This window comes from Pithys albifrons, chromosome 3, assembly GCF_047495875.1.
Source record: "Pithys albifrons albifrons isolate INPA30051 chromosome 3, PitAlb_v1, whole genome shotgun sequence".
In the NCBI taxonomy this organism is placed as follows: Eukaryota; Metazoa; Chordata; class Aves; order Passeriformes; family Thamnophilidae; genus Pithys; species Pithys albifrons.
In genome coordinates, this window is record NC_092460.1 from 42668530 (window position 1) to 42694886 (window position 26357).

Genomic DNA, 26357 nt, shown 5'->3' on the forward strand with positions numbered 1-26357 from the left:
ACAACTCCCTTTCACCAGGAAGGAAGAAAACAAATTTATACACTGCCCAGGGCAAGCACGGGTTTTTGATATGGTGGTTTGTATTTAAATAAGCACTGCAATACTTTGGTTTCCTTTTTTGTGCCTTCTAAAGGAGGAATTCAGAAAAAGGGTAAGAGAAATTACAAGCACGTGGAACCCTCACACACACAGCACTTTGTTCAACCTCCCCTTCAGCTCCAAGAGATTTAGGAGGACAAGCTCTGAAAACCAACCCCCAACCCTGAAAACCTGTGGCCATAAAGAACTGACTCCAGCTGACATACACAGCAGGGCTACAGCTCTCTGACAGCAAAGGGGATTTTGTTTTTAACCACTGTGCTGTCTTTGGTTTGCTGTGTGGCTGCTGAGATGAAACAGCAGCCCTCTCTGAATTTTGCTTTCAGATCTTGCAATGTACTTTTCTAACCCTTTAAAGTGTAAGGACCTTTCCAGAGATAACAAATAGGTCCCACTGGGCAGTTTTAGGTATTTATTTTGTCTTCCTTTGCAGAGAAAGACAACGGGCAAGCGAGTTCAAACAAAGCTCACAGAGCCAAAAAGGAAACCACAGGTTTTATTTTTCTCTTTAGAGCTTATGCTTAGTGAGGCCTCATCCCTCAGCATGAGATATTGTTTGTTTCGTGAGGCCTCAGCACAAGAGATACTGTGCTGTGTTCTTGGGTTTTTAAATACCCCAGGCCAACCAGAGAGAGCCTATGAACTCAGATGATTTGATGTTAACTGGAAGATGCAGAAAAACACTCTTTAGTTCTACTCTTCCAACCTTCTCTGTCCTCAGGAGAGATACCGGGAGATAAGATGCTCCAGTTTCAGAGGCAAAGGTAAACTCTGGGAAGTGAGTCAGATTGTTCAGCCTCTGGTGGTAGCTTTGCTCTCTTTGGTTCACAGAGCACAAAGGAGAAAGTTCTTTTCTAACTTCTACTGTTTCTCCCTCCAGCTCCCTAAATTCACCCCAAGTGAAAGGCCATCAGGGTGAGACCGACAACTCACTGTATTTTGTGAGGTCTTGTGCATCAAAAGCAGTTTCAGTTCTTTTCCTTCCCTCAGTCCTTACTCTGCTCTTGAAGGCCCTGCAAGGGAAACAGGAGCATCATGGGGGCACTTGAGCTCATGTTGCCTGTGAGCAGCCACAGAGGATTAGCATTTCAGTTTGTGCTTTGTAACTGGGTCACACTGCGCAGACAACTCTTAGCTTGAGTGGTGTAAGGCCCTTCTTCTGAACTGAGATCAAACCACAGCTGCCTCTGACAGCACAGGAATCTCCTCCTTTCCTCTCTGACAGCACAGGAATCTTCTCCTCCCCCAGCTCAGGGACTGTCTTTCCTCACAGCTTGCTGGTTTGTCATGAGATCATGAGAGCAGGTACAGCACTGCTGAGACTGGAGTGAAGAATCCAGTTCTAATAATTGACCCAAGGACCGATTTCTACACCTTTAAAAGGAGAGCAGCTTACAACAAACTTCAGATACACAATCAGCTATTGTAATACTCCTAACACTTTATCCCAGAGATGAAAGTGGGTCTTTCCTTCAGAAAGACATGTAGGGAAGATACAAGATTTTCCATCTCATGGCCTTTTTTTTTTAATAGTCTTTGATGTCTTCAACACTAAGAAATCAAGGTATTTGGCTCTCTGGACAAATTGTGAGATCTGTGCCAGGCTGGTGCCCCTTTCTGTCCCCAGTCCCCTCCGGTGTCATTGAACCAGAGCACTGACTGTGCTGTGTCCCACACCAGGGTGTTCCATGCATGGCTGCCACGCAATTCTCCCAGCAAACTGCTCACTGTGGACAGGAAAAGAGAAGGAAAAATAATCCCCCAAACAACAGAGTAAGGGGTACAACTTAATTTCAGGTCCTTTTATTGAGGAGGTCTTTGGCAGGGAGTGTTTTATTTTCCCTGCCAGAGCCCAGACAACTGAGGAATGGGGGCACCTTTCAATAGGTCAGTCAGGAAGGTGACAGGACACTGAAATGCCTCTCAAGCTGAAGTCAGAGAAGCTCTGCTGTGCTTACTCAGCTTTGCTGAAGCAGCACCTGTGACAGATCCCTGCAGGTTCCATTTCCTCTGCAAATGCTCCCTTCCCCTCCAAAAGGAAGTGTTTTCTCCTGACAAAGTGACAGAGTTCTTCCCCTACCCCATGACAAGCTGAAGCACAGTCCCAGAGGCATTAGGCACAAAATGCCTGCCCCTGAGTCCAGTCTGACAGGGCACACTGGGGCATGGCAGCATTACAGGACTGCCCCTTCATGGCGTAACAGAGCTGCACAGGGACAGACACAGGGCACCTCAGCACCCAATGCAACACCTGGGCCATCACCAGCCTCATCCCTGGCCAGGGCAGTCTACTCCAGTGTCACCACTCTGCTATGGAAGGGATATTCATGGTGGATTGGACAACAGCGACATTGAGACATCACCTCTCAGCCAGGGGAGACCCAGCACACAAGGCCACCATGTACTCCCTGCACAGCTCAATTGTTCTGTCTCTGCCAGCCCGATTAACACAGGAAGTTAAACTAAGCCAAGAAAATTCCATTATTGTGTCACAAGTGTATAAAGTTTGCCTTTGTTTAATGTGACATTTGAGTTCGGAAAAAAGCCTTTGTTCTGAAATCCCATTACTGACTAACAGCTAAGCATGGAAATAGCTAATTCCCAGATCTTTTGCTGACCTTTCCCTGCAATTTCCATTAGATTTTAAACCACCAGTTTGGCAGAACAGTGCCAAGAAAGGACTTTCACCATCCCCACCCCAGAACCAGAGGTAACCTGTGCAGAAATAAACACCCAAGGGCAAACTCCCCCTCACTTGGTTATTCATTTCCAGCAACAGCTTTGCAATGAGAATGGATTTGGTCTTTTACCCTAAACAAGCGAAATGGGAAAAACAGGTTAAACACCCCATTATACACCCCAACAAATGGACACTGCAGGGGTGAAACCCCATTTCTTGACACAGCAGAGACTCTTACTCCTTCCCTTCATTTTCATCACTGGCCTGATTAATTATCCTGCTCTTCAAAACAGCTTCAGACACAGAACTAATTCATACTATGAATAGCAAAGAAGCGTGTTTATAAAAAACACAAGTCAGAAAAATCTCAATTTCCTCACCCCTAAAATCTGCTCTTGGTTCTCTGCCTCCCTTCTGTCTCATCCCCCTTCTCTTCTCATGCTCATGCTGTTGTTTAATTAACAAGAACAAAAATCTTTGCCTGGAACTCCTGAAATTCCTAATTTCATTTCTCCTCATCACTACTAAAGAACAAATTCATAATCTAACACTGAAGGCAAATACCATTATCTGGTCTCAATGTCTTTGTTATAACCACACACTGCTCTGCTTGCAAAACTTGGTATTCAAGGCCCACAGTCTCCAGACCAGTCTGTGCCCTCAGCCCCTCTAGAGCTCAAGGCATCTCTACAGTCCCTGCTTTCAGATGGCACAGCTAATGGCACAGAACCTCTGAATTCTGGGTGAGGAGTTTCCAGAGAGTGAGCAAAGACCTCAGCACAGAAAGACTGTGGGTAAAGAGACCATCCTGAGAGAGAAACCAGTGTACCTGGAGTATTAACAGCATCTGAATGATGGAGGGTGGCACTCGGGCTCTGGCACGGGACAAGGCATCTTCCAGCTTGATGTTGAGGGTGATGATGTTCCTGAAGTGCAGCAGAGCCAACTGCCGCACTGAGGGCTCCTTCCCCTGCGACACAAACAGGCAACACCATCAGGGCTGGGGGAGAGCCACTGCCAAAACCTCTTCCTGCCCTCCTGAGGGATTACAGAAGTGGCAAACCTAGCTGGAAAGTAAAGCAAACATCACAAAGGTCAGGGAGCAGCCTATGAGCCTCCAGAGTAAATGTGATTTGGCAGCAGTGAATGCTGTGGACAATGATTGTGTCTGGCTGTGTGTGGAGATGATGGAGAGTTGGGGTGAGCACTCAGTTATACATATATATTCATATAGATAGGAATATTTTGTACTTAACAGTACATCAGTAATTAAATGTATCACATATTTAAAAAAATAAAAAACAGGGTTGCAAATTGGTTGAATTTCTACTATCTCTTAAGATTTGGAGCACTGGTTCGTTACAAATTCTGGCTGGACTCCTGACTCAGCCCATCTGTGGGTCCTCTTTTCTCTGCAGTCTGAGAGGCTTCACTGCCAGACAGGAGCAGAGCTGAAATCTCACACTGCAGTTTCAAAGAAATCTTTTTGCAGCTCAACATTACCATGTCATTGAAGAAACTCAGCTGAAGAATATAAAGGAATACACCACCACCTCTGTCTGCAGAGATCAACAGCACTTGCCTTATGAGGAGTCATAAAACTGTTCCTCCTTCTGGCATTAGGGCTTTCTCCTTGGGTATATATGGCTGTACACATATATTCTTGCCTGCTGTTACAAGAGTTGCCAGACAAACACTAATGCTCTTGGAAGGTCCAGTATTCATTACTGGAGTCAAAATCTGTGCCCATCTAAGCTGCTCTAACCTCACTGGGTATTACAGCAGCACTGAATTTGATCTCAGAAATATAATTCCTTTCCTAAAGTGGAGAAACTACAGCCACAAGTTCACACTGCAGAGCAGGAAATGCATATGTTTAAACCAACACAACTCCACTTATTTCAGTGTGCATATTTCAGTTTACCATTCACAACCTTTTTTCACTTTTTAGTGTGAATTGGCAGAAGGACTAACCAGTCTCCCTGCATTCCACTTTTGTTTTCAGAGTTCCTCTTTGTGTTTTCCACCCCAGCACTTCAAACCCATTTGCATGAGAAACTTATTTGCATGACATGACTCTACAGAATAGCTGCACTGGGAGCTTGGCTCAAGGAGAGAGAGGAAAGATTGCAACAATCTGCTGATGAACCAGTAAAGTTGCTTCTTCCAGTTTCTCAAGATTCTGGAGTACCAGAGTAATTTTTCACCTGCACAGGATAGAAAATAGCCTGAAGCATGGGCAGGACATCACTGAAGAAAAAATCCCAGGTTTCAGCCAAGGTATCCAGGAGTTTCTGCCCTGCAAGAACACAAAACAAACAAGTGAAGCTTTCAGGTTGTAACCAGCTAACTGCAAAGAGTAAAACATGCAGGAAAACAAGGTGAATCTGCCATTAAATGCTGAGATGGATCACCTAGCAGGTGCTATCAGCACCATGGAATTAGTACTCCTTTTGGTGTACCAGACCCTTCAGTATTTATGTCTTTCCAGGTGACACATCTAATGTTCTCAGTAAACTCAGAGACTTGTAGGTTACTCAGGAAAACCCTGTGAAGAACAAAGAATAGTAGCCCAGATTACCTTCTCCCCTTGCAGTAAAACCTCCTGGACAGACAGTGGAGGAGAGCAGAAGGACACAGCAGGTTAAACATAGAAGCTTTTGTGCAGAGGAATCTACCCCACCATGTTCCCTCTGCCCTTCATGCTGCAAAGCAGCAGAGCACACCAAGCTCTGTGCAGATGCTTCACAAGAGACCCCTCAAACCGACCCCTTTGAATCCCTGTATTTCCATTTACAGAGAAAATCTCACCCAAGCTCTATGGGGAAAGACAATGGTGTTTTAGAGCTCTAATTTTTACTGCAACTTTCCAAGGATGCTGCCAGAAACCCTGAGTTTTCCACAGTCTTCACTGCAGAAGCTCTGGGCAGGTTATACAACCAAGTGAAAACAGGCAAATGCAGGAGCTGAGACCCATAGAGAGGAGATCTGGTTCAATAGCTGAATGCTGCCTTCAAATCCTTGTTCCCAAAATGGCTTCTGTGACCTTGGGCAAACTGCCATCCCTGTGCCCCAAAACTCAATGGTGAAAGGACAGTAATGCCCCTGCAGCTCCACCAGCACAATGGAGAGAAACACATCAGTGATTATGAGGCTTTCAGACAATACAATACCACTTATCAGGAAGCAAATCAATCAGTATTACCATTGGTGTCAGAATCAGATCCTATTCTTAAGTATTGTATTGGAGCATTACTTTGGGCCTCAGCCAGGGAACATTTTGCCCAGAATGACACACACATCAAAATGCAACTATGCCTGAAAGCACCTCCAGCGCTGACTGCAAAGTTAGCTAAGTGCCAGTCCTTATTGCAGGACACTTGATCCCCTGCATTTTTATGCCCATGACAAACAGCACTAGCTCAGGCCCATCTGCAGCTCCTGAATTATTCCTGCTGGATGCCCTGGAGTGCTGTGGGTGCCAGGCTGGGTGCATGCCCAGGGGCTCAGCTCTGCACCACCAGGCACAAGCTCCCTCTGTCCTCCACACTCACTGCAACACTCCAGAGGGGCTTCTCTGCTTCAAATTTTGAACACTCCAAAAAAATTTGTCTTCTGTTAGTTCTAGTGAAACTCAGCAGGGAACCAAGTCCAAAATCTCCCAGCAGCTGCTGCTGCTGCTGTTGTTGCTGTAGCAGCAGCAGCAGCAGCAGCAGCAATAATAATAATAATAATAATAATAACCACCACCACCACCACCACCTGTGCTGCTTTAGGCTGGGCTAAGGCCATTGTCTCCCCAGTAGCTGGCAGGGGCTGTGCTCTGGATTGGTGCTGGGACAGTGCTGGTGGCACAGAGATGTTTCAGTTCTTGCTGAGCCAAGGCCTTTCCTGCTTCTCACCCATCCCAGCAGGGAGGGGCTGTGGGCACAGGGAGCTGGGAGGGGACACAGCCAGGACAGCTGAGCCCAGCTGGCCACAGGACACCCCAGACCATGTGCGGCCATGCTCAACATACACAGCTGGGGAAGGAGAATGGGGAACCTTTAGACTGTTGGGGATTCTTTTCTCAAGTCATTGCTGTGAGCTGCTCTCCTGGAGGTGCTGAGCCCCTGCCTGCCCATGGGAAGTAGGGAATGAATTCCTTGTTTTGCTTTGCTTGCATGCCTAATTTGTGCTTTCCCTATTAAACTCTTCGTTTTAACCCATCAGTTTTCTCCCTTTTACCCTCCATCCCATCAGTGGAGGTGGGAGAGCAGCCATGTGGGGCTGAGCTGCTGCTTGGGGTTAAACCACAACAATGTTTGCACACCCCAGTGCCTGAAACAGAAGTCTGATGGTGAAAGAGAAGCTCAACTACTTCATGCCCTGAGGGCAGAGTTGTAAAGAGTTAAATCTGTGAGTTGCCCACAGGTTGTGGTTAAGTGGGAACTAAGCCCTTACAAATCTGGTCCTTTTCAAATCTTGCTGCTGGAATTGTACGAAGTTCAATTACCCTGTTGAGGTAAAAATGCCTTTATTGTCACACACTTACTGTGTCTTTGTGGGCAGCTTGTTCTGTCCTGTGATGGATTTCTGGACAGCAACTCAGGAAGGCTGCAGAGTTCAGTGCCTTGGGCAGGCTGGCCTTTTACTCAGGAATTCCTATGGTTTGCTGATGATTTCTCATGAAGGAACATGACTTCCATGTCCTTTCAAGAATATATATTTTTTTAGTGTCAGGCAAAGGTCCCTACCTTTACCATCAGCACCTGGTGGATTCCAGGAAAGTGGGGTACTCGAAATGCTCCTTTTAATGAAGCAGAATATAATCAATACTGGATGACATAAAAAATGCATGTAGTACTTTTCACAGGGTTTCTGAAAATTAACTGAAACTCCTGAAAGAAATGTAAGAATAAATAATTGGATATTAGGCAGCAATCCTTCCCTGTGAGAGTGGGCATGCCCTGGCACAGGGTGCCCAGAGAAGCTGTGGCTGCCCCATCCCTGGGAGTGTCCCAGACCAGGTTGGACAGGGCTTGAAGCAACCTGGGCTGGTGGGAGGTGTCCCTGTTCAATCCTCACTTCACCAAAATTTCTGACCATATTTTAAGGGGGCAACCACAAAAGGACACTCTAAATCAAAAACCAAAATAAGTTTAAAGTCAATACCTTGTTGAAATTTGGTGTTTCCTAAACATGCTCCTATATTTGAAAGCCCTTCAGTGGACTTGCATTTCAGTTTTTCATCTCAGCTTTGATCTCAAAGTTCTTCAGACTGTTTACATTGGCAATAATTCTTGAAGATATTCCCAAATCATTTCACATCTGATGATGTGTAGAAACAGAATTATTGAGGTTGGAAAAGATCTTTAAGATCATCAAGTCCAACCATTCTCCAGCACTGCCAAGGCCACCACTGACCATGTCCCCAAGTGTCATGTCCACATGGTCTTTCGATCCCTCCAGGGCTGGTGATCCGTAATGCTAGAAGGATAATGGGGAGCATCCCAGAGCCCCCAAAGTGCATCTGCTGGAACTGCTGTGCCAGGCACTGCTAAACATCCAAGTTACCTTCGTAGAAGCGGATCTTGTCTCTCAGGATCACCATGCCTTTTGTGAGCAGCTGATTCTGCAAAGAAAACAGAATAAAATTGCCTTGACTCAACTCTGCACTTCCCTACAGCCAGCAGACTGCATTGTGTTCACGACAGTGAAGGGGGTCTTTTATTTTACTGATCAATCATCAGAGGATCCCTCCTGTGTCCATCTTGCCCAAATCACCTAGGACACTTGCCAAATGAGGATGTTTTCAGGATACAGCATGTATTTTGGGCAGCACCAAGTGCTTCTCCAACCTCAAATGGCTGACCCACAAAACATGGACTCTGCCTCAGAGAGGCAGGAAGAATATTGCTTCTTACTGCTAAATGTCTTTGCTAGTAACTACAGGGAACTTTACTGGTTTACTCAGGAACTGAAATTTTAAGTTAAAAAAGAGAATGTGTGAAATCTGCTGAAAGACAGCAATGTCATACAGAAACACAGGGACAGCTCAGGCTTTCACTGTCAAACTTCAGATATATGAAGTGCAAATATTGTTAGGCCATAAATGACAGAAACTCAGAGAAGCCAATGAACATCTCTGAATGGTTTCAAGGTCTCCAGCTCAGCTTTCAGAGTGGGTGAAATTGTGTTGCTCAGTAGCATATAACAAAATTGGGCTTAAATAAAGCAAGCACGTGCCTACCTGCAGATATTCAGTGAAAAAGGATCCCAGTTCTGTTTTCAGTAATTGCCTGTATTAAAAAGAGGAAGAAAAGAATGTGTGTGATCAGCTGTCCACTGCAGAAACAGGGGAAGTCACTGAGAGCAAAATATTTTTGTATGAGCACGAGCCTGTCAATAACGACTAACTACAAAAAGAGCAAAGAGAGTCAACAATACCAAGACTCCCAACCAGCCTCTCTGTGTGTTGGAAAAGATCTGCTGTGGTTTGAGATGGCTCAGTTGCACAAATACAAATGAAGGGAAATAAAGATTTGATGAAAAGAGAGTGCTTTCCATCCTGAATCCAATCCTTTCCGAAATGCTCAGATTGCTCTCCTCAGTGACAGGTGACAAGGGACAGCTCCTGGTGATCTCTGACCATCTGTGGGGCTGAGCCAAAACTCAGCAAATGATTTGTCTGATGTGCTCAGAGACAAATCACTCCTGTCTTGTATGAAGGTGAAAAGCAGAGCTGTGAAAAAGTATTTGGAGAGAAACCTGAAGCAGGAGGATACTCTGGGTGTTTTGTTGCAGGTGTGAAACTTGGCCAGTTTTCACTGAAAGGACCATTATTTTCTTTTTCAGCCTTGCTTGATTTCCTTTAACAGCAATCAGGTAGGCTGTCAGATCCTGGGTAATTCCAGTTCCTGACCAACCTCAAACATGTGGACATCATGGTGGAATCCAGGTGAAAATGAGATTGAACCTCCAAAAGATCCCGACCAGACTGCACGGCTCATTCCCAGTGCAGCTGATTTTTAAGCCAGTCATTTTGCACGCTTATGAAGCTTGTCTGTTGTTGGTATCAGGTCTTCATTGCCTGGCTAATGACTTACTAAATTCAGATGCTAATATAAATCACATAAAACATGCTAAAATAGCTTTTGACTCCTTTTCCTATCTTCCTGCTGCTGCTTCTTCGCTTCATTGTGAAATGAACTCTTGCAACGTTGCTCAGAATGGAAAGTGTGACACTGCACGGTATCTGCTAAATCCAGTTCAGTGGAGCACATGGAAACAAGGGATGTGACTACGTTTGAACTCTTGCTGCTAAAGAGGAAATGCCACTAAAATGTGCTTTGTTTGCATCAAATTGGTATCCTGGAAGTCAGAAAAGAGGGAGCTATAAATATGTATTAGCTTTAATACAGGACATTCTGCTTCCACTGCATTTCCCTTTCCTTCCTTTTCTTCCCTGCTTTACAAGTGGTCAAAATAAACACTTGGAAATCACATATTGCACAAAATAAAAAAGGAAAAACTCCCACTTTTAGTTACTACTATCACACACATGCACCAGGAGAAAACTAAATGGTATATATATGAATGGAGATTTTTATTGCTTGACTTTGGAATCCAAAGTTACAGCAGAGTCAGAGAGACTCAAATCCATGGATTTCCTGGCAATAGAGATTCCCAGTGCTGCAAAACTTCATATTTAAGACCGCTTTCTAACCCCAGGGGAATGCAAGAATGGTGTCAAAAGGTGCAATTGAGTGGCAGCTGTTCTGAGCCAAACCTAGAAGGAAAGTAAGGATTGTACAGATTTGTACCCACCGATGTTTTCTTATATGCTCAGGGTTCGAAGCCTTGAGATGTGTGAAAGTCCTACGTAGTGTTTGCATGTATGTGGTAACTGAGTGTATGTGACATTCCTGAGCCAAAACAATGGTGAGCAAATATTTACACTGGGGCTGTGAGTGAACTTGGACATTCAAGGGTTTATTATTAAAAGTATTCCAGAATCTGCTCTAATTAAAGTGGTAAAACAAAATAACATCTTTTACTGTCCTGCAACTGTTAGAGAAAGTAACTGAGTAATATTAACTATTCACCTGAATGCCTCCCCATCACATTCTGCCCAGTGGAAATAATGGCTGTGTGTTTCTTTTTCATGATGTACTTGTAGGGAAAATAAATCTAAAACAATTTTAAGGCAAGCACATACTTGTTCCACTTTGGAGGTTTTGGTTAGGAATCAGATATTTTTGCACTCAATAGTAACATCATCCCAAAGAAAGTTATTCTGAAATAAATAACAAAAGCGGAAACACAGGTATTTTTGGCATGTGCCAGATCACTAATCTCTTAGTTTGGTTTGGAGCTGAAATTAGGGAGGCAAAAGGGCCTGGTTGCAGCTGCTCAGGAGGTCCTAAAACATGATATGCTGCGGTCAGCAGTAAAATGAAGTCCAGAACAGGAGTGCAGCAGCTCAGGGAAGAGGCTGGGGCTGGATATGTGAAACAAACCCCTGAAAATCAGTCTATTTGTAGTCAGCTTCCCTGTTCAGCTGCGTGGGGTGTTGCAATAAATTCAACGCAACTGTGTTTCCTGTGGTGCAGAGTTTATACTCAAGTAAATCAAAGCAAAATCTGGGCACAATTCTACCTGTCTTCTGTTTGTGGGTTCATCCAAGATCGTCTCTGTCTCTGTTACATCAGCAGGTAATTTTTCCTCTCCTGTATCCCACCAGCAATGAGCATGTTAAAGCAAATGCACTGAGCCAGGAAATCTCAGCCCAGATCTACCATTTTTTGTCGTTTAGATAAAGCTGAAGAATCCTAACCGCACTTACAATAATAATGATTAACCATTATTCCAATAACTACTTCAGCATGATTGATGGATCATGCTAACTGACAGCCATCCTAGAAAATCTATTCTTTGGACGTCATTTTCTCCCCAGAGAAGTAAGAAATAACTAAGTTTCTTTTAATTTTAAAAAGATGAAGAGAGAGAAAAAGAGTGAACTGAGGCCCAGTGTAAATTGTCTGTACTTCTCTGAAGATATCCCCACAATCAAAGGCCAGCTAACCTGGACTGGGAACCAGACAGGGGCTGATAAATTCAGAATATCTGGATATTCTGGGGATTGTGTCAGACTCCAGTGCCCAGACAGATAAGCAGGAAGGAAAAGGGAGTAAGTGAGACTTCTATCTAAAAACAGCCAGGGGGTGCATTAAACTGCCGGTCTTTTCTAAGTGCAGATTCTTTCCTACCATTTATTTTACACAGCACTGGGACAAATTTCTAAAAGGAAATCTGCTGCCTTGCCCTTGCCAGTGAGAGAGGGCTTGATAAGCAACAATAAGTGCTAAAATAGCAGCAAAAAGTGAAGTGCTGTAAATTTAGATATCAGCCTATCTCTTGGCAAACTTTTCTGTTCTACTACAACTGAAATAGTTCGAATGGGAGGATTTTTGCCCCTTTTTTTTTAAAGGGAAAAAAATTCTGCTGGCAGGAACAGAGCTGAGTCTTACCTGACTCCTTCATTGAGGTTGTAGAGTTCGTGGTCGGGGAGCCCCTTGCGCTGGAACACAGCTATGACTCCATTGTGGATGCTGGAAGAGGACAGGAGGAGTCATAAGCACCCACAGACAATGCAGGAGGGGAGCAGTTCCACAACAAGCTTAACATTTCTCTCTAGACACTGCAGGACATGTTTAAAAGTCATAGATGACTTCTGGTACCCCATCCATGCCCTCCAGGGAATTATTGCCTAGAAAACGGCAGCTTTGAAAATCAGCTCTTTTTCAACTCCACACCTTCAAAGATTGCACATCTGAAATTAGTCATTTCAGAAAACCTGGGATAATATATTTTAGGTACGTAAAATATTTTAAGTATTATTTTTAATATATTCACATACTAAGTGCATTTGAAGTATAGTTTTGTCTCTGTGGCTCACTAAGGGACAATTAACAGATTTGCTCTGAAGTCAGCAATGATACTCCCAGCATTGTTGGCATATGTTTGTCTGAGCTGTGGTTATTTGATTTATCAACAAATCATCCTTTCTCCAGGTTAGACACTATACCTGAAGCTTTATCCACAAATACAGCATCTCTTTTCTAGAATATACTCTCAAGAATTTTTAATTCTTTAAAAAATCCCCATACATGCTAGATAATTATGAATTTTAAGTCCATTTAATCCACCTCTCATTCATTTTTTAAAATGACACAACACAAATGGGGCAATTGGTTACAAAGACTGTTTCCTATTATTACTCATTCTCCAAGATTTACACTTCAGCTAAAAAAAAAAAGGCAAGGCTGTGCTGGCAGAACAGCAGTTTCAGAGTCTCTAAGGGGGACAATAGCAGCAGAGGAGATGACATGCTCAGCACGGGCCAACCAGCTGCCCTACAGAAATGCTCCATTTTCCCTTTCGGAGCCATTTTTGACTGTTCTGGAGGCACATGTTGCTCAGAGGTGATGACTCTGCTGCAATCAGATGCACCCTGTGCCAGGACTGAGCCCGCAGGATTCTCTGGCTCAGCACAGGGTCCCAGAACCGGCAGAGTCCCAGACCCAGTGCTGTCCGTCCTGCCACCAGCCTCAGGGATTCCAGGATGCTCAGGGACAAAACCCTGCCAGGTACTGCAGGCACCTGGCAATCCACATGTGGAGCAGAGAGGCTGAATGGTGCCCTGACCTTAACAAGACTGGACCTCAAAGGGTTGCTGAAATGAGTGTGTTCTTCAAAATGAAGCTCTGAGATACTCCTGAAATACACTGACACAATTCAGGTGGGGACACCTCGCCCCAAGCCACTGAGCTTAGGGCTGAGGACAAAGGGAAAGAAATGCCAGTGCAAAGTGAGCTAAACCTGATCCTGCATTACAAGTTCCTTTCCCAACCCAGAGACACCTTTTATGGCCTCACAGTTTTGCCTCCAGAAGGAAAGAAGACTCAGACAGCCCCTCCATCTGTCAGTTCACCCCCTTTTCTCCAACACTCCTCCACTCTTGTAACTGCTTAGCAACTTCCACACATTTAATCATGGAATGGAAGTACCCAAGGACACTGAGGTCTTTTAGGTTTCTGCTAGGGTAGAAGGAGCATCTTTCAGTGACTCCCAACATCTTCAGTAAGCTCAGCCTTTATCTGACAAGCACACAGGTGCTTTTACAGCTTCCTAACACTAAAACACAAAAAGCAGCTTTTATCTGCTCCACTGCTACGTGAATTCCAACATGACTGTTCTTAGTGAACTGACCGTTCCCACCCCTGGCACTGACTGGAAGTTATTTCTGTCTGACTTTGCCCCATGTGTCATATAAAGAGGTTGCCCAGAGAGGCCGTGGCATCATGTGCCAGGGCCCTACCACCTTCACAGGGAAGAAATTCTTCCTAATGTCTAATCTAAATCTGCTCTCTGTCAGTTTGAAGCCATTCCCCTTGTCCTGTCACTCCAGGCCCTGTGAACAGTCTCTCTCCATCTTTCCTGCAAGCTCCCTCCAGGCACTGCAAGGCTTGGTCAGCACTCCCCTGCTGTTGTCCCAGGGCCAGATCCAGCTGCTCCCACTGCAGGGGGATGTCACTGCAGGAGCTGTGCCAGGAGGCAGCAGTGTGTGCCTGGGGGCCTCAGGCACCCACATTAAACCCTCCCAGGTCATGGTACAACAGCCGTTTGGGTGCCTGCTGGGAGCACAGGACTGGCTGGAGGGCAGACCCGACACTACCCACCGAGAGAGTCAAAATGCAGGCACACAACAGCAAAGGGTTGCACTGCCAGACAGGCTCTGCCACGGTCAGCTGGGGGAAAAGGAAATTAAAAGTGGCAGGTGAAGGATAGGACATGCTGTGGAGAAATCCAGAAGGAGATAAAAATAGGAACCATTATCCTTGTCTCTCTTTTGCTCCTCTGAAGAGGTTTCCCAGACCTTACACTCCCCACCCCACAGCAGACCCTCTGTCCCCCCTACACCCACAGGCACAGACCTACACTGGTGATCAAGCCCAGCTTATTTTGGCTGCTCAGACAGACACACTCAATTTAGGATTATTTGAAAATTGGCAGCTAAATGTCTCTGTACACAGTGGAGCGACTCGGGTGTTCTAACATTATGAGTAACACGGGAAGAGCAATTAATGCAGTGAATAAAACAAGCAGTCTTTACATGCTCCTCTGAGTTGGAAACGAACTTTGCAACGTTCCCTGCCAGCCTTCTGCAGAGAACAATGACTGAACAGCTCTCCTGAAAGTCAACGTGCTCTCTCTCTGGCACTCCTTTCTGAATGAGGGGGAGGTTTGCTCTCTCCAGCTTAACAGGTCCATTATTATTCCTCAAAGAAATAAGAGAGAGCAAGCTCTTTAAACAAGAACTAAGGGGGACAGGTTGTGAGGATTTAAGTCATTGCCTGTATAAAACATCCCAGCAGTGAACTTTTAATCTGTCTGGGATCTCTCCTGTAGTGGGGACAGTATCCTTGTCTGGAAAACAAGTCATGGCCTCACGACGTTGAACTTCCTTTCCTATTAAAGACAGCAGTGCCTGTATGGAGGGTGCAGGATTACAAACCCTGGCTGCAGGTGACATACGAATGCCACCATAACCTGGCCCTCCACACTTGCTCAAAAAGCAGCAAAGAGGAATTAGAGCAACCAGGATGTTATTGGTGGCCTCAGCTGGAGTCAGGATAGTACAAAGTTGGCTTAACTCTTCTTAGTTACCTTAAGCTGATGAAAAAACCCAAACCCAACCCTTGCTTGAATCAAAGTAATGCTATGGTTTCTATAACGAGTGATGGTTTAAAAGGATTTGGTCACAATGGTACAACCTTTTGGTGCAAAGAAAACCTGAGCTGCTGCTGCCAAAAGAGAAGTCCTGCAAGATGCTTCAGGTGGGTGGATCACCTTTACTTGTGGCCCCTCACTGGGGCTTTAGTCAGTAACAACTGTAATTAAACTTATATTTGAATAGTTAACCTGAACTGAAAATGCCTTGTAAACTCCCTCCTGTAACTCTTTCACAATGTGAAAGTTATTAATGGAGACACTCATGCACTGCTATTACTCTGAACTCCTTCCCTGCAGTGCTCTGAGTATAAATGTGTACACCAGAACAGAACAGAGCCCAGAGAGCAGGCTGGCTCTGGGAGGGGAAATCAGGAGCAGAACGTTAAAGACCTTTTCGGGGGGGGGGGGGGGGGGGGGGGGGGGGGGGCACAAAATGCCAGATGGCTCCAGTAATATGCTGTGCTTCCCTATCCCACAATAGCTACAGATTGCTGTAAGAAAGCTACCTACAACTGACAGCCACAGAAATGAACCCAGCAGCCTAAGAAGCTTCACCTCTTTGGAAAGATTCCTCATTCTACATTTGTCTGTTCCTCCAGAGGAGCAGGAGGCAGCTCCAGAACTCATTATTCAGCTGCCCAGAATGTGGGGAATGGCAGCTCCAGCACTCAGAGCACAAAACTTTCACACCGTTTGGTGCAGCAAAAAAGGTGTTGGAAGGTGTAAACTCCCAGAGCTGGAGCCTTACTGATGTTCTTTCACCAAAATTTGAAAGCCAACAAGGAAAAACTACTGTGATTCAAACACTCTTTTCTGTCAGGTCAGAATCAGTTTGGCCACAGAGATGAGGGACAACTGCAAAGCTGGGCCCCAAGTCTCTAAATCCTGACAGTGCTTTGCCTGTGGCCCTCCCAGCTCAGCAGTTCCTGCCAAAGCAGTTGCCCTGGCCCATGTTTACACTCATGCACAGCACAAAGGTAATCTGAGTTCTCCACAGCAGTCACTGCCTTGGGATGCAAATAGCACAGGGGAAACAGCACGGTGAATTTTATGGAGTGTTTGCAAACTCTCCCCTTCCCAGAGCTCCAGGTGGAGTCCAGGAGCCAAAACAATACTGTGTGAATAATCACACTGTGACTACCAGGCAGTTCAAGACAACATCTTCATTTTCAAAAGGGACTAAATGACTTAGGGTTAATTTCCTCTGGACAGTTACAGGAACAGCTAATTAACAATTATTAACCTGATATACTTGCATCAAAACCTCCTTAAAGACAGCCTTGCTCCAGAATAAAACCTCCCTTTTCTGAATTATCTTAATCCATTTGGGAAGAGCCCATTTTCAGGACAGCATCAATCCAGCTACAACTCCACAGGCTCTGATCCTTTGCAAAGAAGCTTCCACTCATGTTCCTGGAATATCTACCAAGGTAAAGCAACCTGCAGAGAGGGACAGGCTGCAGTTTTGCACTGGATCATTGTCCTAGTTTAGCAGGTGGGACCAGTTAACACTGTGTGGGGGTGATCAAAGCTGTGTATTCTACCCCCTCTATTCATTCCCCAAGGACAATGGACCATTAGCAGCAGCTGCCCAGGGAGTCATTAGCACCTTCACACCCAGCCTAAGGGGGTGTGGCTGCTAATGGGCCATCAACAGTTCAACAATACCCCCTGGCTCCCAGAGTTAATCACCCATTGTGTGAGTCCCTGCCCTGGGGGAGGGACTGGGTGCTCCCTGAGGGTACATAAGTGGTGGGTAAGAAGACCTTAGAAACCTCTCTTGGATCCAGAGGAGCAGCAGGACCTCAACAGGAGGAGATCACCGCTCTCAACCAGACTACGACTGCCACTCTCGATCAGACTACAGCCCTCGCCTGCACCAACAGGTTTCTCACTTCCTTTTGCTTTGGACTTGGGGGAACCACACGGGTCTCAGCACAAGGGCTAACAAACCCCTTTGGGTTTGTGCCCCAGGACACTGGGTTATGCTGCTAGGTTTTGTGAGTTGAAAGCAATTTCTCTTTGTGTCAGTGTATTTATTGTAATATTATTATTAAATTTTAGCCTCTGACTTATAATCTCTCTTGTGGTGAGTTCATTTTCCCTGCTGGTTCACCTTTAAACCAGTACAATCATACAAGTGAGAGTAAGCTGGTCTGCAAAACTCCCCCTTCAAAGAGTTTGGGAGGCATCAGTTCACTGATTTCACCAACTACAAACACTTCTCTTACATGTGAAGAAGTTGAGACAGGGACTTCCCAGAGGTGTAACTGAGAGTCAATATTTCTATGGATTGCAGGACAAAGGACACTTTGGCATCCAATTATACCTGCATTGAAGGAAGCATAAATAATTATGGAGGGCTACAGGGAACAGCAATTCTCCATGACCCCCACTTTCTATTACTGCAGTCAGGGCTGGAATGTGCTCTGTGGTGCAGTGGTGGCCTGACTAGTGGGAAGTCCCTTCACCGGTTCCTCCCCTACCCCAGTTAGGCCCTCTCTGACCCAGGGCACACACAGTGCCAAACACTCCAAATAAAGGGCTGCAAAAAAAAGAGTGTTCCTCAGACAGGCACAAGTATTTCAAAGTATTTCTAAATAAACACTAAATATAGGAAGAAAGAAAATTTCTCAGTAGTCATAGATAAAAATGCTGATCTGGAATATTTTCTCCACTAGAAAAGCCTCCCTGTGATCTGACAAAAAGCATAAATTTTTAATTAGAGTATGAAATATGGTTTGCATGACTGTAAAGATTACAGCGAGTTACTGTGCTTATTATCACCCCATAAAAAATTAGCCCAAACCATAAAACCCTTCCTGATTCCATATGTCTCCTTGGAGTTCCTGCTGATCTCACTAATGTCGCAGGCATCTCATCTGTGTCTTCTTCACCTCTTCTTTCTATTTCCTACTCCTTCGGGTTTCTGTGGATTTTCCCCATTTTCTCACACCACGGAGGATCTAAGTGCCTTTGACCAGAGGCTTTCCCAGAGCACAACTGAGGCAGTCTCAGCCCCTGATCAGGCAGCCTGTGTGAGCTCAGTCAGAACCAAAACCTCGCCATGGATTTATTTGCCCTGAGAGGGCCCCCATGGCTTGCAGGCTCAAGATTAAATCCCTGGGTTTCTCACTTCAATTGGTTTACTCAGCATTCAGCCCTCTTTTTTCCCCTGAAGCAGAAATGGGGGAGGAGAAGAAAAAGAACTGAAGACAATGGTAGTGAAACCCCCTATTTTAATACAATGTAAATGGTGTGAGCTGTGAGGAACTCGCACTGTTCTGCTGCGCTGCTGGTGCTGGTTAACCTGGTTAAAGTGCACTGGTGGGGCTTGGCTATGCAGCCCTTTTGGGGTTCATGGGAAAGCAGGCTCAGAGAAAGCCTTGATACAGTCTCATTTGCATAAGAGCAGACAGCAGCTCAGCTCCAGTTTCCCTTTGATCTCACAGCATTGAGAAGTTTTAGTTTGGAGGTGAGGGACAGTTATAATGGGAAAAAGGGACCTTTTCCTGGTGACCACAGGGCTGTGTGGTGAACCTGAGATCAGACTCCTTTGGCCTGTCCTGCCCTAGGGTCAGAAAGCAGCAGGAACCCTCTGGTACAAATAGTCTGAAGCTGAGGGTGGTCTGAGCAGAGCAGAGGTGGCAGAGGGAACATGGCTGGGCAGCCAGACTGCGGCCACGCATCAGGGCATGGCAGATCCTCCTCAGGAGAGCCCCATGGTGACACAGCTACCACCTCAAGACCCCACTAGGACAACTCCAGCTTGAAGCTCTTCCCTGGCATGGCTGGGCAGCATCCTCAGGTTGCCCCAAACATCTGCCTTTCAGCTCAGGACTGGCAGGCTCGTGCGAGGCTGAGCCCAAGAGCGGTTGTGCTTCACCTCTCCCCACCACAGTGTTGATGCACTTGGTTCAAAGCCTCCTTCAAAAGCAGATGCACACATCCCACACCCAGGCAAGGCTGCTAACATTAGGCAAGAAACCAGCAGACATTTAAATATAGAACAGCCAGGCTCGGCGAGAGGGAAGAGCTCTGCCAGCACACCTCGACTTCCTTGATCAGCAAGCTCTTGTGCTCAGTATTGCACACAATGAAACAGCACAGGCAATCCCTTTGTTTGAAAGGAAAAAGAGCCCTGTAAACCAAAGCATGATATGCTGGTCCTCTGTTGGGTTAATTTTGCAGCAGAAAAATAAAAAAAATTTTCCACAGCCCAAGATTTTAAAAACCTGGATGAGATTTCTAGTGAGTCAAAGTTTAGATGCCACTGAGGGTATGGTCTCCCCAGGAGAGATGAACATCAACCCCCTCAAGACCAGACCCTCCTATATGTCAAGATGGGCACACACTGGTGATAGGCAGAAGCTACAGTGGATAACTTCTTAATACAACTAATCCAACATCATTTAAGCCCTGGTTTTCCTGATGATAAAGCCCCAGTTTTTACAGCCCCTTGACTATCCGAGTTGCTTAAAACCAACAGAGGATTCAAGGCTTTCTGTGCCTGAAAGAGGAATTACCCTCACTCTCACTGAGGAGAAAGCTTTGTACTACTAAATAAGAAATAAAGGGCTTTCCCTTTGCCCACGGCTCATAATCTGAAGCACTTTCCATAGTTTCAGGAAGCTCTTAGCACATGCGATGCCCACTTGGCCTGGCACTACACAACAGCCCTGCCGGTGCTCCCAAGGCATTCTGGAGGCACATGCCACCAAACAGCAGAACAGCCCAGCAATCCCTGCAGAGGGGGAAAGGGCAACCCAGGGCAGGAAGGCACAGATAGGCCTGAGCCCATGCCAAGCAGTGCCAGGATGACTGGCAGACACCTAGTCCAGGAACAGGCACATGAAACATGCCCATGTCTCGTTCCATCACTGGCCATCACTTCTGGCCAGAGTTATACTTGTCCTGTCTAAATTAAAAGTAACAAAGGCTTGCTCCATTTCAGTTAGGAAAATCCCCTGGTCTCAGTATCAGCAGCCCCCGTGCGTGGAAGCCTCCCCCTCCCAGCCAGCCTGGTGCCTGACCTGCTCTCCATTCACATCTGCCCCCACAGCTCCCTCCCCACAGGCAAGACCTGGAAAAGCTAATCCCTGCCAACAACAGCTGTTAGAACACCCTCACAAAAAGGCTCTGGGAACCATATTCTGTCACCTTCACTCACAGCAAGGAGGATCTTACCCCCCTTCTGCTTCCTGTGGGGCTACTGGCCAAATAAAATCCCAGTCGGCACAAAAGTTGCCCAATCTATTCTTCAATTACCACCACCATCCATCCAGACCTTCTGGTGCAACTGTGGGTCATACAAACAGCATGATATTTGAGCAGAAACTCAGTCTCTTTTGTGATTAGCACAGTTTCAGTCTTAGTGTACTGCTGACATTCAACAACTGATTGTTAATGCTGCCATGAAACCACAAATCGAGTGGGGAGATGGACAGAGGATGTGATATTTTATCGATTTCATTTTTCTCAAAACTAAACTACCTTTGTCTATGGTCCACTGGTACTTCTTCTTCCTACAGTTGTACCACCATACAATTACAAAACATTACAAATGACACGTTTCAAGCTCTGACCCACGAGATGGCATTTCATTTTCAAAAATGACCTGAGAATTTCATTCCTAACACCTTAGAGACTTAGGTTCATCTTTTAAGAGTGCAAGCAACATGGTCATTAAGATGCTTTCCGAATACCTGGGCTAATTCACATTCAGTCCAAAAAGTTTGTACAGGATTTCTTGTAAAACAGTCATAAAATTCCAATGTATAAACACAATAAAGGAAACAAGCAGGGCTTCTCTGCCCCTGTCCAAAGTGCGGATGTTTCTGTGTGCACAAACACACACACAGAACCCTGTCTGCAACAATGTGAGTAAATTGAGCAGACTGTCATATCTGTATCAACAACCACCAATACAGTTACACAGATAAAAAGAACACATTTTAATAGCTGTGTATATGTAATTTACAAAACCCCTAAACTAAACCAAATAAAACTTGAGTGAGAATATCCAGACAAGACACATAGACATATTTGCAGCTGGAGCCTGTGAAACAAGTGGCTGTGTGTCAGGAGGGAGACTGAGCCATCTGCAGGGACGGCTCTGGGGAAGGTCAGTAGTGGTGGGGAAAGAGGCATTCCTGCCTTCCACCTGCACAGGAGCAGTGCTGGGATTACAGATTCACAGACTATTCTGAGTTGGAAGGGACCCACAAGGCTCATCGAGTCCAACTCTTAAGTCAGTGGTCCACACCGGGGATCGAACCCACGACCTTGGCATTATTACAACCAAGTTTTAACCAACTGGGGATGGGATGGGGTGGGCTGAGGGCCAGGCAGCCCAGCCCGGAGCCAGCAGAGCAGGGCCCGGGGTGGACACGGGCGCGCCGATCGCTGCACCATCGCGGCAGGGGCACGAGCCCTTACCTGTTCCAGGTGGCGTTGGAGCAGGCCCGGCGCTGCTGCGTCCCGCGCTCATCCAAGGCTGCCTGCTCTCTCTTGCCCAGATCACTGAGGCTGGGCGAACTCATGAACTTCAACCTGCGAAGAGTCCTCATGGTCAATGTGTGTGTGCGCGGCGGCTACAGCCACAGCATCCTGCTGCACACGCACACGGGGCAGCGGCAGCAGCGCGGGCAGGCACGTCCCTCCGGCTGCTGGGCACAAAACAAACTTAAAAAAAAGAGAAGAGAGAACCAGTCTCTAGGGAGCACACCTCTGCCAGCAAGAAAACAAACCTTTAATCAGATCAACTCTGACGTCACCAACTGTGGTTAATAATTTCTCCAGTCCTTTCAAAAAACAAAAGTTGAACTCCTGGCCGCTGCTGCTGCAGCGCTTTGAAGGGGCCCCTTGTGAGTGTGGCTGCTCCAAGTGGGAGGGCATTCCCTCCCCCTGTGCCTGGCACCGTGTCCCGGGCACCTTGCTGCCGTGCTCCACCTGCCATGGGAATGCTCGGCGAGGGTCTCAGGGCATTCCCCAACCTCTCCTTCCCCCCCCCCCCCATAAATGGAAATGAAACTGGAGGGCAACGGACAGGAAAAAGGAAAAAAAAATACAAAACGAAAAAGCAAACCAACCAAACCCCAAGCACCCAATTCTGACGCACTGAGAGTTTATTGGAAAGTTTCATAATTGGCTGTGCCCTGCCACGTTACGACACTGCACACTCGCTCACAGGCATCCGTCCACACCCTCCCTCTCCCCGTGCACACTCAGCTCCCTCCCATCCCACCTGCTCCTCCTGCCGGGCCACACACACCACCAGGCACTAAAGCACTCGCGACTCGACTGTGCATTGAGAAGTACTGCTTTGGGGCTAAGCATTTTGAGGCACTTTTGGTGCTGTGTACAAGAGCCAGATGCTTTGTCTTTCTCTGCCTGTTTTTTTAATTGAGATAATAGCTGCACAACTCGGGACATACCTAGTTTCTACAAAAGCCCCAGGTGTCTTATCTTCAAAGGAAAAATCTCCTTTCTCTCCCTGACTGCAGCAGTCAACTGAAGGATATGCTGCTACAGGACTCCAGCCCATGCTCAGCTCGCTGTCACTCACTGGCAGTTCTGTTTGAAATTCAGAAGTGCCTGGCTCATCTGCTGGGATGTAATGTAACAAAACAGTGATTAGCTTTCGCAGAAAGAAATTGTTTGCAATAGACTGAGCCAGAGCATAAGCACTGCTCTTCTGTTGCTACGGCACTGGTCTGCAAAAAGTCTGGTAAAAGGCACAAAGGCTCCTTGCAGAGTAACCTCCCACTCACTGCAAAGGGGCTGCAATGTAAAACTTACCCTTTCCCTTATATTTTTCCTGCTTTCTACTTATTCTTTTCAGCTGTGATAACCTACTGTCTAGATTCAGGCTATAATTTCATTTAGTAGTGTCCAAATAATACGGTAAGCTTATACTACAGGAGAATTCAGTATCTCACAGAGAGCTCTGCCTTCTGTGCATCATTTACTGACATATTTTAGTAAAATCCAATTCCTCTCACTATTCACCAGAGTCAGAGAAGATTATTGCATATAAATATTTACTCCCAAAGTTTGTATTTGGTATTGACTCCATGGGAACCAGCAGTAGAACTACCTAGGGAAATAAATCCATTTTTACCTTTTAGCTGTAGTGGTTTTATCCAGCTGCTTGGATTAGCATTACACTGATTGTCCTTCCCACACCAAAATCCTGAAGTTTACAAATGAGCAACACAGCAGATGACACAGAACATTTCCCCTTCGAAGGGACCTGCAGCCCCACATCTACCCCGGGTACAAAGACATTGCTATGCCCAGGCTCTTCCAGATGTTTCAATCATTCAAACAAACAAACAAACAACAACAATCCACTCTGTACAGGCAGCAAAAGGCAAACAAACACAACAATATATGGCTGTATTCTAAGGACTGAGGTGGCTTGTGCAGCATACAAATGAGGACCCAGACAGCTCCAGCAGAACACTGCTCTGTTCCCACCCAGCGAGGGGCACTCCCTTTGTGTGGGGAACACACCATGGGGCACAGCCCGGGCTGAGAGTGTGCTGAGGGCTCAGACAAAACTTGTGTCTACCCTGCAAAGTGAGGGAACTAGTTAGATAAACCCATGGCAAAATAATGCCATCTAATTTCATTTTCCACCTAGCTCAGTCGCTTTGCTGCTTCTCACTTTCTGTGAATTTGACAGGCCTTGCAAAATGTCATTATACTGTATTAAACCCTTGGAATTTTTAACTCTCTGGTCCCTCAGCAGCACCAGGGACTTTACAAACTGTGCCCTGATGATGCCAGTGTGTTGGCATCTACACAGTCATGTTTCACCTTCCTTTTTTCCCCTAAAATCTTCAACGAGCTAATTGACTAAATGCAAGGAGCTGCTGTGTCAGCCCTGGATGCGCCAGACAACGGTGCAAAAAGCATCGCTTGCTTCCTCATAAAATGCCGAATCCCAACAGAAGAGAAAAAAGGATCTCTTTCTTTCTATAGATGGTGAAAAATTACACCTGCAGAAGTCAGTCTGTTTTTATGCCACCCATCCATCTCAGTAGCCACTGCTAGACTGAGAGTCTATGCACGGGAGAGCCAGCCAGAGCTGCCCAAAAAACTCCTGATGGAAGTAACAGAGGACAAGGCTTCCTCCAGACTTCTTCCTCCTTCCCACAATTTCACCTGATCAAACGTTGATCTGTGATAAAACAAATCACTTTCAACACATGTTGCCTCCACCCATAATTTCTGGGCAAGACTTCATGCCCACACCATGCTGTGTGCCCACAGCCATCCTTGGCTGCCTGGCATTCACCGACTCAGCCTGAGCAGCCCTTGGAAGTGAAGGGAAAAGGGACAATCCACACTTCAGCTCTGAGAGTGAAGCAGAGAAAGGTGCTGTGACTTGCCCAGGTCACTCCATGACAGATGACAGCGATGCCACGAGGTGCCATGGCCTCTGCCAAGTGGATGCTGCAGGGAGGGAGGGCAGCAATGGGGAGCCTTCCAAAGGCTCAACACAAGCTGCTTCAACAGAAAAGCTGCTCAGTCTCACAGAGGTAAGACTGCAAAGCACTGTTGTGTTAATTCACTTAACCCCAGCACTGCCCGCACACCAAACCTGCAGCTCAAAGGGTAAGTGATTGAACCAGAGCCACACAACCAGTGTGGAAGGCACATCCTGCTCCTGCTCCCTCCCTTCCCCTCGGACATCCCTTCTCATCAAAACAGCCCTGCCTCTCCCAGACACTGCTCTCTCCTCTGTGGGGACTGCACAGCAAGTCCTGGAGCCACCACGGTGCTGCAGAGGTACGGAATTTCTGCTTTCCTCGTCTCCTCACTGCCTCGAGGCCCAAAGCAATGGATAGGCTGGGAGTCCAAGAGGATTGATGCTGTTATTTGAGGACAACATTAGCATACAAATCCAGGACCTCATTGTAAATACAGTTTTAAACCAAGTGTAACTCCGTAGTTGCCTCTCGGTCTGCCTGTAACATCTGCAACATTCTCACTGGGAGCTGTGGTTTAAACACCATATTGCAAATAACAAAAAAAACCAAAACAAATCCAGGTAGACCGCCCCTCCCCCCCCCCCCCCCCCCCCCCCCCGTCCCCGGGCACACATTTGGTTTAAAAAGAATGAGATCTGCTAAATAACCCACCCAAACAAAAGCAAAAAAAAAAAGAAAACCCTACATTTTATTTATATAATGCTATGCTATTTTTTACAGTATAATTGTATGGCCTTCTGACAAGTTTCTTTTTAACCATGATAAGAGAAAAAGAACATTAAGAAATTCACAATAGATGAACTTTAAGCTGCCAGTGCTGTGGGTCAGTGTGCCTCAGGGCACACCACTCTGCTACTGCAATGGCACTGCAGTGGTATGGGTGCCAGAAGGAGGACACAAACAGCAGGAGAATTTGCCATCTTTGCTTTCTTCACCAGAGCTTTGCCATCTAAAAGAACCAACACAACAAACAACAATTTTCACCAGGGAAAAAGCCCACTACTCCACTTGCCCATGTGTTTTGGAGAAGAGAGCAGAACTCCCCATAGTGATGCTTAGTGGTGACTGCTTTGCAAGCAAAAACCTGAAAGGTAAAGCATTTCTGTGGCAGAAAGGAGTTAAACCTTCCCTAGACAAATGCATTTTAGTTTTTTATAAAACACCACAACACTGAGGGCATGCCTCGACACATGCCAAAGCTCAGGAATTAATCTCCTGACAACACACTTAAAGGCACAGCACGTCCTGCAAGGCAGAAAGGAAGGAGATGCCACCACCAGGGAAAAAAAATAAAGAGAATC

At 46.1% G+C, this 26357-nt stretch overlaps 1 protein-coding gene across 5 annotated transcripts in view; it reads right to left on the minus strand.

The window, feature by feature from the left end:
• Window positions 1-26357, minus strand: part of PRR5 (proline rich 5) — a 61271-nt gene that overhangs the window by 7044 nt on the left and 27870 nt on the right. Inside the window, exons 1-7 of one of the 5 annotated variants that reach the window (XM_071551490.1) lie at window positions 22306-22587; window positions 21995-22108; window positions 12292-12372; window positions 9012-9060; window positions 8336-8393; window positions 4987-5078; window positions 3609-3749 (exon numbers count right to left, since the gene is read on the minus strand). In XM_071551490.1, the coding sequence (XP_071407591.1) occupies window positions 3609-3749; window positions 4987-5078; window positions 8336-8393; window positions 9012-9060; window positions 12292-12372; window positions 21995-22098 (525 nt within the window). In that variant the 5' untranslated portion in view covers window positions 22099-22108; window positions 22306-22587. Of the gene's footprint in view, window positions 1-3608; window positions 3750-4986; window positions 5079-8335; window positions 8394-9011; window positions 9061-12291; window positions 12373-21994; window positions 22241-22305; window positions 22588-26357 lie in introns of those variants that run through there. The other 4 variants (XM_071551487.1, XM_071551486.1, XM_071551488.1 and 1 more) reach the window with 4 other exon arrangements.